The following is an 18,850-nucleotide window of genomic DNA, read 5'->3' on the forward strand; positions in this document are numbered from 1 at the left end:
CCACAAACTCCCCCCATTCCCCTCTCTCTCTCTCTCTTTTTGGAGCAATCCTTTCCCTCCACCCCCGCTTTTACAGTTCCTTAGATGTTATATATTTTCCAAGAACAATCAAAATTGAATATGTTTTTAATTTAATTAGAGAATTTAATGTACTACACTTGATGAAAGGTACACTATAATAAGTTTTACCCTTCTTTATATATTCTGTCATAGACTCATAGTAGATAAGAAAGTAGTACTACAAAGAAAAACTTGAATCATAATTATAATGCCAGCGGACATTAAAAATAAATATATAAGAAAAAAGAATTTATATTAAGTTATTTTTCATATCCAAACTTCTGTACATGAGTTTTGCCATTCTAGAAAAGCCCACTTTTCTTTTTGGTCAAAGAACTACTAACCATATAAATTGCTTCTTAGAATGCGAATTTTGATCATTGTTTGTGGGTAATCATTTGCCATTTGGTGTGGTGGTGTCCAAGGACAAGTCGGTAGATGTGGTGCACTTTTGATCACAATACAGGATCCACATCCTTGCTAGCAGCATCTGCGCTCTCTTGCAGCTCCAATGCATGGTCGAGGCCTACTTCCACTTCAACCATTGTGGGACGATCCTTTCCCTCATGTTGCACACAAGAGGTCGCAATGTCCACATATATGTTTAAACACTCTGGGGCTATCTTCCCCGTCAGATGCGGATCAATTATCTGATTTATGGTCCCTTCTTCTTTGCATTTTTGGGCCCAGCCAGGCAGGCAAACCTCTTCTTCTCTCTCCACCGAGACTTCCAATGGCTTTCTGGCACAGAGCACTTCCAACAGTACCATGCCAAAAGAGTAAACGTCAGATTTATCGATAAGCAGCCCCCCGAAAAAGAAATTCTCCGGAGCAACGTATCCACGAGTACCCGCTACTCCCACAAATTCCATTTTAATTGAGCCTTTGACAAGCTAGGGGGACCCATCTCGGAAATCTCGAAAGCTCCCAACTTGGCCTCCCATTTCTCGTCCAGAAGAATGCTTCTCGGGTGCACGTCACGGTGGTAAATACAATGCTTCAGCCCAGTTTGAAGGTAGTGCAGTCCACGCGCCACTCCAATGCAAATCTGGAGTCTTTGTTTCCACGGGAGGGGTTCATGGCGTTTAGTGGCGTAAATGTGGTCGCCGAGGTTTCCATTCACCATGAATTCGTAGACTGTGATCATCTCGCATTTATCGAAAATATATCCGATGAGACGGGCGAGGTTGGGGTGGTGTAACTGGCAAAGGAACAGCACCTCGTTCTTACCCGACATTAAATCCGTACGCTTTACTGCAACGCTTATGGTACGGTCATCAATAAACCCCTTGTATACTTTCTTCCCATAACGATCCTCACCAATTACTAAATTATCATCGAAGTTATTGGTAGCTGTCTTGATCTCAGCCAGTGAAAATCGACGGCATGGAAGGTTTGTTTCGACTGACCTTCTCATACCGGACGTCCTTAATAACTTTGATATAAACTCTGAAATACCTTTCATACCAACTAACTTGAAATGATGCAGTAGGGGAGTAGATTGTGGCTGCTTGCCCCAGCGATCACGGATAAGATCCCCTTCCAAAAATAGACAAACCAGTGGCGGAGTCAGGATTTTGATTCAGAGGGAGCAAAATTGAAAGACAATAGTTAAAGTGAAATTAATATAAAAAAATATTAATAGAAAATAATAACAAAATAAATAAACAATTATAAAAAAAATAAATATATTTCATATCATTAAAATAAATAAACAAAAATAACCAATTCATAGTTACTACAAAATTTATAACAAAAAGTTTATAAATTGATGTGGTAAAAATGTGATTAGTGTTATAAATGTTTAGAATTATTTTTTGTGATTGGTGACGTGCAAATTTGTAAGATATAAGTAGTAAAATTTGTAACATTTTTAGCATCACTCAACAATAAAATACTGTGAAAAACAATATAATGAATAGATGTTTAGAATTATTTTTTTGTGATTGGTAACGTGCTAATTTGTAAGATATAAGTAGTAAAATTTGTAATAACAATAAAATACTGTGAAAAGTATCATTTATAGTGAAAATGGTAAAAATAATGATAGAAAAGAAAAAAGAAAACAATTGTGAAATAGGTGTCAAACGTGGGGCAAGACAAAAGCTACATACAAGGACAGTGAAATAGGTGAAAATGTGACATGGTTTGATATTTGAGAAAACTATTTTTTTACTTTCTTTTTCCTGTCAGAGTCACTTTCAAGTTTCAACCAAGTGAGAGTCCTTTTTTTTGTTTTTTCTCTATGCCAGTGAGTAACTATTTAAGATTACATGGACAAGAAAATTTTAGGAGTCAGAGGGGGGCAGGTGCCCCCCCTCGCCCCCCTCTAGCTCTGCCCCTGAGACAAACTAACAAGTGGAGGAGAACAATGAAATATAGATCTCTCAATTAATGAATGAGAATAAAAAGCTGTCTTTTAACTCCACCACCACCCACAATGGCAACAGTCTAGAAAAAAGAAGAAAGAGAGAGAGAGAATGACCCAAAAAAAAAAAAAAAAAAGAGAGATAGAGAGGCGCAGAGCAAGTGATAGAAAAAGTTAAAAAAAGGAAAAAAAGAGAGAAAGAAAAAGAAAAAAAGAGAGAGGTGAAGCTTCTAGAGAAAGAAGAAGGAAAGAGGGAGAAAAAAAGAGGGAAAGAAAGTGACAGAGATGAAGGAGTGGCGGAGAAAGAAAGAAGGAAAAGAAAAAGAAAGAGAGAGAAGAAAGAAAGGCAAAAACAATGAGAGAGAAATGAATAAAAAACCAATTTTTTTTTAGCATTCTCAATCTGTACCGTTCTAAAGATGGAACGATACTATTCACATAGGATAAAAATTATAAGATTTGAAATATGAGAGGGGTTTTTTTGGTGTTTAGTGTGTCAAATGCCAAATATTTGACATTTGATACATATGAGAATGCTCTTACAGTTGAAAAGGAAATAGATAAACTAAAACAAAGAAAGTTTGTGCATGTTTGTTTCAGCTTTCCCAACCTAAAAAACACTTTTTGAAACTATAAATATAATATATGCGTTTAATGATGTCTAAAAAGCAACTTTTTAGAAAAAAGTTACGTATTGCAAATGTGAAGAGAGTGCGCGTTTTGCCAATGGAGCTGTGAGGTGCATTTTCCAAAAACCCATGCATGTTGATAAATCCTACTGTTTGACTTTGGGTGAAGTTACCAAATTGCCCTTCATATTTTATTGAAAACCCAAAAGAGGGAAATCATCTAAAGGAAGAAGAAAAAAAAAAAAAAAAACTTTGAAAACCCAAGTTCAATTCAGCTAAGGAAAGCACTAAATTGCCCTTCACATTTTATTGAAAACCCAGGTTCAATTCAATAACAAATTTCCAATTCCAAACAAAAAAAAAAAAAGAATTCTCAAATTAGCTAAGAAAAAAAAAAAAAAATCAATCCCTTGCAGTAATAGTTTGAACTTCATCTCTATGGGCGATTATACAAACCAGAGTAGTGACGACGAAGTTGAAGCTAGAGGAAGAGAGATTGTGAGACAAGAGCAGAGGCATGTTATCGTTGAACTCTGTCTCTACGCCACAGAAGCGGGATTCCTTATCCCCTGACCTTTCACCTAGCGGCATTTTCTTTGGGTTTCTCATTCATCGTTGAACTCCGTCATCGTTGATCTTTCTCAGTTCTCACTCTCTCCCCTTTGATGAAGTAATAGTTTATAAGATGTGAAACAGAGTTATAAGTTTGTGTGTTTTGATGGGATAGAGGGAAAGAAACTTGTAGACGAAGTGGTAAGAGAAAAGAGAGAATGGAAGAAGAAAAAAAAGAAAAAAAAGAAAAAAAAAAAAGAGCTTTGCAGCAACTAGAACATTTTGGAGAAAATGGTAAGGAAAAGGGGGGGGGGGGGAACAAACTGGAATGTTTTGGAGGAAGTGGTAGGAAAAAGGGGAAAGAAGGAAAAAAGAAAAGAGGAGGGTACGTGTGTGGAGGAGAAAAAAAGAGGGAAAAAAGGAAGAAAAAAAAGAAGGAAATATGGATGAAAAAAAAAGTAAATATATAAGGGAAAAATAAAATAAAGAATGAGAAATTAAAATTGAGAAATACTATCACAACATTTTCACAATAAATTTTAAGTGGTAGATTATTATTAGTTAATATTGGTGAGAAAAAAACAATTTTTTTAGAAACTTTGAAAGTTCTTTTTAGAATAATTTTTTAGAAAGTATTTTCACAATACTTTATATATACATTATCCTTTTTAGTAATTTACCACTTAAACCGCTACTTTTATAAGTGCTAGCTAAACACCCAACTTTTTCAAAAAACACTTTTTAACAGTTTTTACCAAACAATCAACTTTTCCTAAAAACATTTTTTCATACCGCACTTTTGAAAACCCCACTTTTTTAAAAAGCCTAGTTTTGAAAAGTTTAGGGTATTACCTTACTTTATATATATATATATATATATATATATATAGGGGTGTCAATGTTCAACCCAACCCGCGAACACGACACGAACCCGACATGGGTTTTTTCGGGTTAGGGTTGGGCCTTAATGGGTTTGGGTCATAAACGGGTCGACCCGATAGCGACACGATAAGAAACGGGTTATAAACGGGTCAACCCGCGTAACCCGCAATAGACACGTTTGACACGCCAATTTATTTGTGTCAACCCGAAATGACCCACTTAACACAACCTGTTTAACTCGTATAACAAATTAATATTTATTTTATTTTAAATTTGTCAAATACCTTTTATATCCAACATATATTTTAAATTAAAAAAGAAAAGTAAGTAATTACAAAAATTTACAAGGGATATAATTGGAAATTGAAACTTTATAGACTCTAGAACTACTAATACTTTTTTTTTTTTTTTTTTTTGGGGTATAGAACTTACACAAATGAAATTGGATGAGCTTGTGGAAGATGTTATGAATTTGAACATCAACAAAGAATCTATGGATGATAATCATGGTCATAGTCAGAATTAGTCTACTGTTTGCTCAAATTCTTTCAATATTAATACTTAGCATTTGGCGAGTTCCAAGAATATTATATCTTTGTTGAACTATATTATTTTTATTTTTGTTAAACTTTGTTATTTTGTATTTGGGTTGAAGTGTATGCATTTCTTTTAGAGTGTAAATAACTTATTTCTAGATGAATGTTATATTTTTGTTGAACTATATTATTTTGAATGTGGGTTGAAGACTTGAAGTATATGCACTGCTTTTTGGGATGTAAAAAAATTTATATCTAGATGGATGTTATATTTAATATTATGCAGGTTGAGATGGGTTGTGTTACATTTGTGTCAACCCAACACGACTCGTTTATTAAGCGTGTCAAATGGGTTGGGTCAAGTCAACCCGCCTTATTAACAGGTCGGGTTAGGGTTGAAGGATCCTGACACGATTATTAAATGGGTCGGGTTAGGGTTGAGCCATTTAGTCGAATACCCCTACTTCGACACGACACGAACCCGACACGCTAACTCGAATTGACACCCCTATATATATATATATATATATATATATAATGTATTCAAAATTAAATTATTTATTTTATACTAATTTTTTTTAAATTTTTTTTTTTATGTATAATAATAATTGTGGGGCCCAAACAGTTCGTGGGCCGGGTCCGTTTATCCGTGAAGGGGGCCAGAGGTCCAAGCCAAGGAAAGGCTATAGTCCAAGCTCGGTGGGATAACCTTACAATTCAGCCGAGGACAGTTCCGTCCTCGGCAAACCCAACGTCCCACCAAAGAGAGGGGCAAAAACGGTATAGGACTAAGTTTGAAAGAAAATCTAAAATATCTGTGGAAAGCTGCCCTTACTACCATTTAATGCTCTGCACCTGACGGAGCCGAGTTCTTTAGCTTTTACAACCACCCCCAACGACTTTGGGTATGGGTTGATGGGACAAGTATCAGTCTTGGAAGATTTAATCCTACACGTGGACGAAGGACAGTGGACACGGGCTAATATAAAAGGAACAGTGAGTAATATATAGGGGGGGCTGGGAAAAATAGCCAAAAAACCAGAGCCTCCCAGCCCACCTCCAGGAGAAAGACTCCAGGGGTGAAGGTCCCTTAACTTTGTATGAACGCCATGAAAAACCCACCACCTGGTGATCAAGGCCTAGCCTTTCAAACCCACGCTCTACAAATGATATTGTTTGGGCCTTTTCACGTGCGAACTTAACACAGTTAGGTTCGTTACGATTCGTGTCCTTACAATTGGCGCCGTCTGTGGGAAAGGCTTATGTGTTGGCATAGGCGGTGGGTTGAGAGAGTTCCCTTGTTATTTCTAACCATTGGTTATAGAGTTCTAGTATAAAGTCCTTCTAGGGGCTACGTTTATTGACTAGGGGCTTGGCTGAGGAGCTAACTCCCCTGAAGCCAAGGTCCCCCGTAACGAGTAAACTAGGCGCTTGGTAGCGTTAATCGTAAGGATAAACTCTAGGGGCTTGGCTGAGGAGCTACCTCCCCTAAAGCCAAGGTCCCATGCAGAGGGAAAACTAGGTTTTGGACAGAACCAAGGCATTGCATAGCCCTCGGACTCAAGCCTATGGGAAAACCAACTACCTGGATGTGGAAAACTAGGTTTTGAACAGAATCAAGGCATTGCATAGTCCTCGGACTCAAGCCTATGGGAAAACCAACTACCTGGATGTGGAAAACTAGGTTTTGGACAGAACCAAGGCATTGCATAGTCCTCGGACTCAAGCCTATGGGAAAACCAACTACCTGGATGTGGAAAACTAGGTTTTGGACAGAACCAAGGCATTGCATAGTCCTCGGACTCAAGCCTATGGGAAAACCAACTACCTGGATGTGGAAAACTAGGTTTTGGACAGAACCAAGGTATTGCATAGTCCTCGGACTCAAGCCTATGGGAAAACCAACTACCTGGATGTGGAAAACTAGGTTTTGGACAGAGCCAAGGCATTGCATAGTCCTCGGACTCAAGCCTATGGGAAAACCAACTACCTAGACGTGGAAAACTAGGTTTTGGACAGAATCAAGGCATTGCATAGTCCTCGGACTCAAGCCTATGGGAAAACCAACTACCTGGACTTTAAGATCTATCCGAGGAAAACTCTCCACTAGCAATTGGGTTAGTTCCTAAGTTGTGAGGATTATCAAGTCTGTTTTCGGATCTGCAGCACCAAAGGGATCGATGGAGTATGGAGCAATAGGTCGCCTGAAAAACAATCTAAGTTCTCTACTGCTTAGACAACCCCTCGGAGGGATTATTCAGAGATTATCATTCTCAGACGGTATTCTCGCCCTCATCCCAGAATATTCAATTGTTACCTCGGTTAGTTTCCTAAGTTTAACTTACTATGAATTATCGTTGTAATGCTTAGTAGTGTTGGTAAATTAGAATTAGTTGGACTATGTTCCAAGGTTTCCCGCTCTAAGTATCATTGAATAAACACACACATGGAGCACACCCTTCCACAAAGTAGTGTTGCAAAAAGAATAGTATTTAAAACAAGTAAATAAATTTCCCTTTTACTAAAACGAAGAAGTAGTACAGCATACAATGAAAAGCTAGAATCAGCTTATGTCAAAGCTCACTACATAATAGAAAAGAAAGATACAAGAGAATAAGATAAAGCCGAGAAGGTAGTACAGAGGAGAGGTCGGCTACTGCTTCAAGACCTTATTCTTCTTCAGTGCTTTTGCATGCCCATAACTTAGGCAGCAAAAGAACCCGACTTGAGCCTCACACCGCAGAAGGAAAGGTGCAGGGAGTCGAAAGTTGAGGAGCCTTTACCAAAAATTTTCCTGCAACAAGGCAGAGGCGCTGGTGGCGGAGAATTTTTCTTCTGACACACCAAAATTCTGGCATGAACAGAACCTGCTTCGGATTTTGACTAAAAGAGGGAGAAACGCTCTTTCCCCTCTGTCGAAGCGGGATATTCCCTTGAATCTATGCCTCTTTTGCCCGTACCCCACCATTATGAGTCTCAGGAGGACACGGCGCCGTTGTGGTGGAGAGAGTTCCTTTTCCCCAACCCTCGCCTCAAACATGATGTACTAAGGGAGGAAACTGAAGGATTTGCGCGTAGGTAAAGTAAATTTCTCTCCTATTTATTTAAAAAGATGAGGTGATGGCATTTAATTCACGTAGCGTCCCAAGGAACGCTACTGACAAAATGTTTCCGGCTCGAGTTCCAACGCCGTCTGCAATCCTAGGATTAAAGGAGTCTCGTGAAGGCGCACCTCGAACATTGGGACACCAAAAAGTACCGCATAACCTAAGACTACGGAAATACCTCTTAGTTTGTGGGCCCAGTAAATTCGCGGCCCAGGCCCGTTCTGCATGGGGGCCCAGGGATAGAACCAAGGCCTTGCCTAGTCCTCGGACTCAAGCCTACGGGGAAACCAAAAAAAGAAAAAAAAAATCACAGGTTTTATAACTGCTCGGATGGGGAAAGTCCCCGGCTCGAATACTGTAAAATGTTAAGGCCAATAAAAGTGTTAGGATGATGGTGGGGCACTCCACTATTCAGTAGCCTCAGGGGACTGTTCATTTTGGCGAGTGATATTTCCTCGGACGATTACTTCCTACACCACATCGAGCAATTAATTAGCATCTCGGCTAGTTTTGGGGTAAGTATCCTTTTTCTCAGGTCGGCGGTATTCTGCCGGGCCGACTTGGAAAGCTTATCATAATGCCTCTTTCTTTTCCTGCCTAATGGGAGTTTCAACCCTAAGTACTATTCGTTTGGTTCAGTATTATTAAACCGGATTGTTTTTATAAACGCTGAGCAAGACCTTTTTTTTTTTTTTTAACTAGGACTTTGGTCCTAGACGTCGGTCACGATTTAAGAATAAAAAGAATTCACACGATTATATATCATTGCATTGCGCTATTATTTCGAGAATATAAAGATAGAACATGAAAAATAAAATGATAACAATTTTTATTAATACGAAAAATTATTACAACGTACAAAGGGGGGCTCAAACAAGCCTATACAAAATGTGAACTGCCTAAGCAACGATAACATCTGCAGTACAGATAAGTAAACAGTCAGGCGTCTTTTAAACTCGTCTTCAAAGTCTCTCCAATCTCTGCCTCAATACTGCTCATATTATGATAAGAACCTTCTTTGGAAAAAGATGAAAGAGAAGGGAATAGTAAGGAAGAAATCAATGAAGAAGATGGAGAAGATGAATGAAGAAGATGGAGGACATGAGTAAAGAAGGAGGAGAAGAAGAGAGAAGAGATGAAAAGAAAGAAAAGGAGCAAAAGAGGGAAAAGAGAAAGCACCAGAATGGATCTGGTGCTGGGAAGACTAAGAAAGGGAGGCGGAGAGGGCCACCAGTGAACAAAGAGAGGAAGAAGCATAGACACTTAGTCCCTGCCTCGGTCCTGACTCCTAACACGCTGGGGCCATACTAGGTATGCTCATAGGAAAGCGGTTGGTATTGATGATGGGTGTTCTCGACTCAGTCACGCCAAAAGTTTGACGTGACGAGTCCCTGCTTCGGATTTTGACTGAAAGAAGGGTGAGGCTGATTTTGAGTCTTCGCCATCCCTGTCCCGATCGAGCCATAATGAACTTTATTGGAACGTGGCGTTTACGGGAGGGGTATGGCTCCTGCATCACTCGTTGTTATGGAAAAGTGTATCACGATTTAGTGTATAAACCAGTGGGTAAAATAAACCTTAGGGGAGGCCAAGTATTTCAAATCTCAGAAGGATGAAAAGGGATTCTTTACAAAAACAATAACCTCCTCCCTTTCTTTCTTATACAGAGGGCGGAGCGGGGGGCATTTAATAGGTACAGATCCCCAAAGGAATCTGCAAACACAAACATGCCGGTTCCACTTCTCTACCTCATCAAAACAAACCGTCGAATTAAAGTAGTTTCGTAAATAGAGATCATTAAAAGCGCGTTTTGAATACCCAAACGATAAGAACGCATCAAGAGTAAAGTCAAAAGACTGTCTCGCAGACCGGTGCATTTCTTGGGCAGATGAAGAGCCGCCAGCATTATTAATAGGGTGAATTGACTGGGCCGTAGGAAGAGGCTCGGTGTTACCAAAACCCCCCTTTCCAACCAAGAGGTTGGACAGCAGGGTTTTGAGGGGCTATTGTGGGGCCCAAACAGTTCGTGGGCCGGGCCCGTTTATCCGTGAAGGGGGCCAGAGGTCCAAGCCAAGGAAAGACTATAGTCCAAGCTCGGTGGGATAACCTTGCAATTCAGCCGAGGACAGTTCCGTCCTCGGCAAACCCAACGTCCCACCAAAGAGAGGGGCAAAAACGGTATAGGACTAAGTTTGAAAGAAAATCTAAAATATTTGTGGAAAGCTGCCCTTACTACCATTTAATACTCTGCACCTGACGGAGCCGAGTTCTTTGGCTTTTACAACCACCCCCAACGACTTTGGGTATGGGCTGATGGGACAAGTATCAGTCTTGGAAGATTTAATCCTACACATGGACGAAGGACAGTGGACACGGGCTAATATAAAAGGAACAGTGAGTAATCTATAGGGGGGGCTGGGAAAAATGGCCAAAAAACCAGAGCCTCCCAGCTCACCTCCAGGAGAAAGACTCCAGGGGTAAAGGTCCCTTAACCTTGTATGAACGCCATGAAAAACCCACCACCTGGTGATCAAGGCCTAGCCTTTCAAACCCACGCTCTACAAATGATATTGTTTGGGCCTTTTCACGTGCGAACCCAACACAGTTAGGTTCGTTACGATTCGTGTCCTTACAATAATTATTTACTATCTTTTTTTTTTTTTCAAAATTCATAAAAAAAAAAAGTAAATGCAAAATAAATTGTATCAATATAAATTTAGCTATTGTAATCATTTTTTTTATTTTAATAATGCTCTAGCAAGTCAAGATTTTTTTCCCTTTTTTCCGGTTGAGAAGGTAAGGGTAGGTAGGACTATGCCATAACAAGTTAACAACGAAATATAGAGAGCTCTCCAGAACAGGCGAGTGGGGGTGGGCTGTTGGCTACTTCAATTGGTAAATTTTTTTTCACCCACATAAGAACTATTATCAAAGAGTACTCAATTTAAATTTAAATAAATAAATTTATAACAAATAATAATAATAATAACAACAATATATATATATATATATATATATATTTGGTATTTGGAATCTATGACACTTTCATTTAATGATATGACATTTTTTTTAATAATTCTTTTTTTTTTTTTTTTTTATAATTGCCGGTGATCTGATCTATTGCAATTGGAGCTTCAAATCAAGATCAGTGGAAAAGCGTTCTACATGACCCCAATCCGTAGAACACAGGGTTCAACTTGTGAGTTAGCCATCAGAAGATCTTGAATTTCATTTTGAGTGCATCTTGATGGATTGAACAATATATGAAAAGTTAACAAAACATGGTCATAGATCTTAGTTATCATGAATGAATTTCTTGATGTGGCACCCATGAAATATAGAGAGTGCCAAATATTAGGAACTACCTAGGAGTTAAGAACATGAACATCACCCAAGAATTTCTATATAATCTAAGCAAAAAATAAAATTTTTTTTCCATTCTTTAATTAACTGATTTATGTATAAGATTCCATTCGCCTTACATCTTAGAAAGGACTGCACTGTGACTAACCACCAAAATTCTCATTTGATTTCACAGTTCTTAAGGTCCTTCATAACAGTCTTGATTGATACATACTCCCTTAAAAACATTTAGCTTGTCAAATAAATAGAATTAAAAACAAACAACATTTATATGTTTATCGACCAATAGAATTGGAGAATTTGTAAACATCAACTCAGCAACCTTCTAATACAATGCTGTTAAATTCCTTTACGAGTACATTAGTCTACATCAATAGTATAGTCCCCGTATCTGTTCAATCGCCCATAAATATCTGTTCAAGTTGTTTTCTATCTTTGCTTTCTATTTTCTTGGATTTTTTTTTTTTTCTCTTCATCTGTGTGTACATGAGTCTTGAAAAGTGAGAGAAGGTAAAAGGGGGAGGGGGGGAGGGGGAAAATTGACTTTATTGTAGTGAAATAAACTGTAACAACGAAGTGAGTATTACAAATCAATGGTCTATCTTAACCTGTTGCAGAGTGAATGATTATTTTAATAAATTTCATGTATTAGAGCCTTAAACACAGTTTTACACACCCCATTTTTTAGCTGAAACTGTGATTTCTAAGGTCAAAATCATGACTTCAAGTCACAGTTTCAACTCAAAATTGGATTGTGTGTAAAATTGTGTAATAGTTTGTGTGTATTAAACACAACTCTGCTTTGCTTAATTGAAATGCTGCTCGCTTTAAAAGGTGCTTTTTCCCTCCACTCTTCTGCTTTGACATGCTTTTTTTGATAAGCTGCTTTGACATGCTTTTAATAACACTTAAAGGCTACAACCATACATTTGTAGCCTTTTGTTGAATTTGATGATGGTCTTCACAACTCCAAGTTCGTACAGAGAAGGATGGTTGGCCTTTTGAAAACTAATGTGTTCACTGCTGATCAAGATGGCAGGGTGCAGTGTGAATTTCAGCTTATAATTATACATCAATTGGCCAGGGGAGCTATTTTAGAATTTTCTGGAATATTACAACCTTAGTGCTGGCTAACTTGTGATTTTGGTTTACATGCACATTGAAGATTTAGTGGGTTAATTCTCTTTGATTGGGCTTGTAATTCAGAAAATAATACTTTTGTATTTCAAACTTTCTGTCCATATTCTATTTCTAGAAACTGATAAATGATTTGTTGCATTTCTCTTGGTGTGGTCAGTGGCTCACTCTATACAAATTCAAACTGGTTTGCTTTCGAGGATGACAGGGTTGCCAATGAACGCTCAACTGGCTCACTTGTTTCCCCATCACCCAACACTGAGGTCACTGGTGTAATTAATGGTGTCAGTGATGACAATGTTATTGATGGTGAAGATGACGACTTGGTTGACACTGCAACATCTTCTCCAGAAGCAGGGACAAAGTCAGAAGACACTACACATCTTGATAACTCGAGAAATGGGACACGCTGAAACTGATAAACCACCTGAATGGGTTGAATGAAGGGAAGACTACAGATTCTGGTGACCCGTCTGATGTTCTACCCGATAATGAGATTCAAGTTGAATTAGAACTTAGCGAGGTAGATGCAGTTGAAGCTTCATCATCCACTAGTGGATTAGAAAAGAATGATGAAATTGTTGCAGGACATTTGCCTGAATCAACAGATGAAGACCCGAGTTCTGATCCTTCTTAGAATTTGATTATCGTACCTTACGAAACAATGGCGTTTCCTAACAAAATTCTGGATTTCAGTCCAGTAAAAGGCCGGCTATAGTTTTTGGTATACCCAAAGTTGTAAAAAATTGACTCTTGCGTGATAAGAGCAAATTATTTAAGACCCTCCAGCCCATCTTTGCAGCCTGCAAGCATGATTCACGAAATGTGACACCTAGAAATGACGTTATTCATATAGTGACATATTTTTTCCTTAATTTTTGATGACTTCCCAACAGATCAAAAGCCCACTAAAATTGGAATTCCTTTTTCTTTTTCTTCTTGGTTTTAGCCTGAAAAATGGATTGTCTTTGTTTCTTTTGCTGTTAGGGGAGGTAATTACAGGCTGACGCTGAGCAACTTGTTGGGTGCACTACACCATATTCCAGCCCACACATTGTCTTAGCTCATTAAATGAGATTGTTGGACAAGTGTTGAGAAGTCAGCAAAGTCAAATGGATTTGTTGGAGAAGCTTGTCCGAAAGAGAAGAGTTAGGTTCATCTTTTCCTCAATTATGTATAAAAGTCCAACAACATTTATGTAGGAGGTACAAAAGTCAAGCCACATAAAGGATATGTGATGTTAAACTTGCCATACACGTTGGAAGGAAGAAAGAAGTAAAAGGCATGGTCATTCAGGTATGGCAGAGCTGAAAGGAAAAAGGAAAGAAACAAGCAAGGCCATTCGGCCAATGAGAGCTAAAGAAAGAGATTTTGGTTGAAGCAAAGTCAAAGTAAGTGGCTTGCACTTATTGTGACTTGATGTGAAGAGTGTGAAAGGGAGAAAAGAAGAAAAGGTGGAAGAAATAAATAGAGAGGCCATTCGGCCAGTGCAGAGAAGAAGAAAAGAAGTGAAAGTCCCAAAGTGTGAGGACTAGTGCAGTCTTGAAGAGCTGCGTGAGTGAGAGCAAGCAAGAGAGAAGAGAAAAATAGAGAGAGTAAGAGAAAATACACAGTAAGGAAGAGAGCAGTGAGTGAAAAGAAAAAGAGAGTTTTTTTTTTATACTCAAATTGTATCTCTAAGTGTTGTAATCTCTATTTTATATAGTGAAATTATTCGGAGTTTGTCCGGTGGTTTTTCCCTTTAAGGAGAAAGGGTTTCCACGTAAATTTTTGTGTTTTTGTATGGTTGTACTTCCGCTGTGCTTGCTAAAATTTATTCACAATAATATAGAATTTTTCCCAACACAACTAACATCCAATCTTATGGAGTCCCATTGTGGAAGACTGATGTCACCAACTTGCGTTATATCCACAGAACAAGACTAACTCATAAAACAAAGTTTTACCCTTGCCCTTTACTGGATTGAACGTTATCTTGCATTACATTCGGACATGAACTAACTTGATCGCACATGAAACAAAGATTATACCCTTGCACTTTACTGGTAGATGGACCCATTATTTACTAGCAACTAAGTGAAGTTGGACAACAATCAACAAATACAAGCTGAAATATGCATGAACCAAAGGACAATACTACTTGTTGAAATAACAATATTACAAGCAGCTGAGTCATTGTTGCACAACCAACTCAAACCAGAATAAAATCTTCTAAATCAATTGCAGTACCTCAATCAGCTTTCAGGATCCAAGCCTCCATGCAAAATAGATACAGGGATCGCTAGTCTTCCACACAGCCTCCTATTTAAGATTCATTTCTTGATATTTCTACAAACTCCCTTTTCTATACCAAATATCCTCCCTTATTGATTGAGATATATCTTCCTCTGTCAAGAGTCTTCCATTGTGAAAATAATCCTATCAACCACACATGCATGTAGCACGTAATGCCATGTTCTTCGAATAAATGTTCTTGATTCTCAACTAGATTTCTGCATTATACTAATAGATACTCTCCACTATAACCCCATTTTACTAGTCCTTCAAGAATTGAGAGCCTATACTTCAGGGCCAACCAATAAATAAATGAGTTCTTAGTAATAGCTGTTAAAAACCATATGAGCTTCCACCATTCAATTGTCACAGCCTTACTCCTTATTTCATTCAATGAAAAGTGGAAAAGAAACCTCTGTGATTTGGATGGAATCCCATACACTTTATCTTCCTGCCCAAATTTAACTTGGTAATATTATATTGGAAGTCCACCGGATCATCAAATGTAGCGGGCATCCAATATCTTTTCCCATCCCGAATGAAAATTGAAATTTTAACTAAGGTAGAACTTGTTGAACCATTAGGATTCTGAATCCATTTTTAGGAAGTACAGCACCATTGGGTGCCAGTTATCATGCCAAGGAAGGATTCTATGACTCCCCACAGAAAAGTTGATTAGGGGTCTTGCTATTTCTCTTAGTTGTCACATTTCCTTCATCCCCATGAACTGGCTTATGGGATTTTGACCTCCCAAAAGCTTTTTCCTCTTAATAAATACCTGTATGTCCAGGCAATCCATACAGAGCCATCTGAGAAAATAGGTTTCGCATGGGCTTGAGGATGGCAGATTTATTCCATTCTTTGATTCTTTTAATGCCTAAACCTTCCTTCATATTGGATAGACAAATTTCTTCCAAGCCACATTTGCTCCAATAGGAGGACCTTTCTTACCACTTCATAGAAAGCAGTTAAACCTTTGTTTAATAGCCAATATGATCTTCATTGGCAAGAAAAAAATGTTGGTCCAATACACTTAGATTTCATAGAGCATAAATTGCAGCAATTGAAGCTTCCCTGCAAAGGAGAGACTTTTCTTTTCCTATTTGGGGTGTTAATGTTTAGTTTCTTGTGACATGCTAGCAAAGAACACTTCATTCTTGCTGGAATTTATTAAGAGGCCAGAAATCTCATGAAACTCCTTTGACATTCTTTAAACTATTCAAATGGATTGCGAGTAAGTAGCAATGAAGATCATTAAGTCATCAACAAAGTTCAAGTGAGTTAGATTTAATCTTTCACACCTGGTATGAAACTTAAAGCTCTTTGCTTTAACGGCAACTTGCTTCAACATTCTTGTAAATACTTTCATGAATTCAACAAACAAGTAAGATATAAAGGAAAAAAAAAAGATGTCATTACTAATTCAATTCAATTAGTAACTGTAACATGATTATATACTAAGAACAATTTAGGGATACAACAACAACCCACCTCACTATATTCCCAATTTAATATACTACCCAACACATGGTCTAATGAAAGTAAAATAAATGCAGAACCTGCTTAGCTTATGGGAGTGCAATTTTGATATTTGTGGTGAATCACTGGTCATTTGGCGTGGCAGTGTTCAAATGTATTCCCTCAAGCTATCTGAATCCAAAAGGAATTCCTCAAGTTCAGGCAGAGAAGAACTAGAGGTATATTCAACAATAACTGTAGAAGCGAATCCTGAAAAATCATTACAGGTATATTCATCAATGGGACAGTAATATTCACCATCCTTGCTCTCAGCATCTGCGCTCTCCTGCAGTTCCAATGCATGCTTAAGGCCTACCTCCACTTCATTCATTGTGGGACGATCCTTTCCCTCATTTTGCACCCAAGAAGTTGCAATGTCCATGTATATGTTGAAACACTCTGGAGCTATCAATCATATGATTTATGGTCTCTCTTAGTTCTCGTTTCCATTTTTGGGAACAGCTAGCCAGATGCAACTGATGCCTCCACAATCTTAGATGTATTATTGCTTTTCTAGCAAAGAGTACTTCCAACAGTACCACACCAAATGTGATATTCGGGATCCACGTATCCCAAAGTACCACTGACAAACCCGAAGGAATCATCTTGGACGACTTGAAATCTGACAACTTGGCCTCCCATTTCCCGTTCAACAGAATGTTGGCCGGCTTCACGTCACCGTGGATAACAGTTTGCTTGACCCCAGTATGAAGTTGTCCCCAATATGAAGAGCAGTCAACCCCAACTTATTCCTTCGGCTGACTTTGTCGCCGTTGTCCAGCAGTAGCCATACAATTCTGGGTACAAGTGCACAATCATAATTAGTATGCATATTTACATGCTTTTATGCGTGCGTGTGTATGTATTTGAGAGAGAGAGAGAGAGAGAGAGACATTGTCTGGTGAGTGAAATTCTTGAGGTTGAGGGACCAATGAAGTGCAGATTTTCCTTCAGCGTCGGTCTCGTTCACATCAATGTTTGTCTTAAGAAGCAACTCAATGACCGCGACATCACCAGCCTACAACAAGCAGCCAAATCTATAATTATCTAACTAAAATCAACAATTTTACAAACGCGACAACTTCACAACTTTCTCGGAGCCTTTGTTTCCACGAGAGGCGATCATGTTCATTGTGGTCCGTGTAGTAGAGTTTTCTGTAGAGGTTTCCGTTGACTATAAACTCGTAGACTAGGATATTCTCGCCTTCATCAATACAATATCCAATGAAAGGGACGAGGTTGGGGTGGCGTAGCTGGGAAAGCAACACCACCTCGGTCCTTGAATCCTCGAAAACAAGACCCTGTCCCGGCTTGAGTTTCAACCGCTTTATTGCAACGGTTTTGTTACAGTCATCAATAAACCCCTTATATACTCTGCCAAAACCCCCCTCACCAACTAGTAATTCATCATTTAAGTTATTGGTAGCAATCTTGATCTTAGCCAGTGAAAATTGACGGCATAATCCCTCAGGAAGAGCTGAAGATGGTTTTGCTCTTTTCCCGGACTTTCTGAATAACTTTGATACACCTTCCATTGATGCTTCAGTCAACTGAGAAAAAAAGCTGTTGAAGTCGGTGCATACTGTTTTGGGTTTGAATTTTCTCAGTTCACTTAACCGTCAGTCAATGGAAGGACTTGAGTGTGTTTGTTGCATAATAAGATTTTGGCTAGTTTGTTAAGTAGCACATTGAGTCTTTAAGATTTTTTTAATGATAAAATTAGATGAACCTGAGTTTCATAAGCATATCAAGATGCACTCATGAATGTGTGTTTGGGATTAGCTTATAAGTTAACTTTTCGTTTTTAGCACACTTTTAACAAAAAGCTAAATAATTTGTTTCCAAACATAATATAGATCGTATCAAACATTGGAAACAGAATATAGATCGAGTCAAACATTGGAAACTACCTCGTAGGAGTAAAGAACAAGAGCATAGCCTAAGAATTTCTACATAACTTAAGAAACAAAATAAAAGCATTTCCCATTCTTTTATGCATAGAATTCCATTTGCCCTTACATCTAAGAAAAGGCTGCATTGTGAGTTTGTGACTGACTGACTGCCAAAGATTCCCATCTAATTTCACAGTTCTTAATTTCTTATGGTCCTCAGTGGACAGTCTTGTTTTACACAAATTCCCTTATAAACCTTTTGTTTGTGAAATAAATAAAATAAAATACAGAGGCCATTTATATGTTATCCATCAATAATAATGAAGAATTTGTAAATCAACACAGCATCCTACTTAAGACAACGTTGTATAGATTCCTTTACAAGTACATTAGTCTAGATCAAGAGTTTAAAGTCTCACATATCTGTTCAATCGCCCTTCCCTTGATTTGTTGCATAAATATAACACATCCTAGCAACATATTTAAACATTTTCAACTAATTTTCAAAAAATTAAAAAAAATATCACCCAGA

At 38.2% G+C, this 18,850-nt stretch overlaps 1 protein-coding gene across 1 annotated transcript; it reads right to left on the reverse strand.

Moving 5' to 3' along the window:
• Positions 1-913: 913 nt before the first annotated feature.
• On the reverse strand, positions 914-1,477 carry LOC115990683 (receptor-like protein kinase FERONIA). The gene has a single exon (XM_031114490.1). It carries the CDS (start codon positions 1,475-1,477, stop codon positions 914-916), a length of 564 nt encoding a protein of 187 aa, XP_030970350.1.
• Between the last annotated feature and the right edge of the window lie 17,373 nt (positions 1,478-18,850).

The sequence above is a fragment of the Quercus lobata genome, chromosome 5 (genome assembly GCF_001633185.2).
Source record: "Quercus lobata isolate SW786 chromosome 5, ValleyOak3.0 Primary Assembly, whole genome shotgun sequence".
Classification (NCBI taxonomy): domain Eukaryota; kingdom Viridiplantae; phylum Streptophyta; class Magnoliopsida; order Fagales; family Fagaceae; genus Quercus; species Quercus lobata.

What these genes read in the sequence shown, in the direction of transcription:
- LOC115990683 (XM_031114490.1), bottom strand. Translation starts at nt 1,477, where the DNA reads ATGAGAAGGTCAGTCGAAACAAACCTTCCATGCCGTCGATTTTCACTG.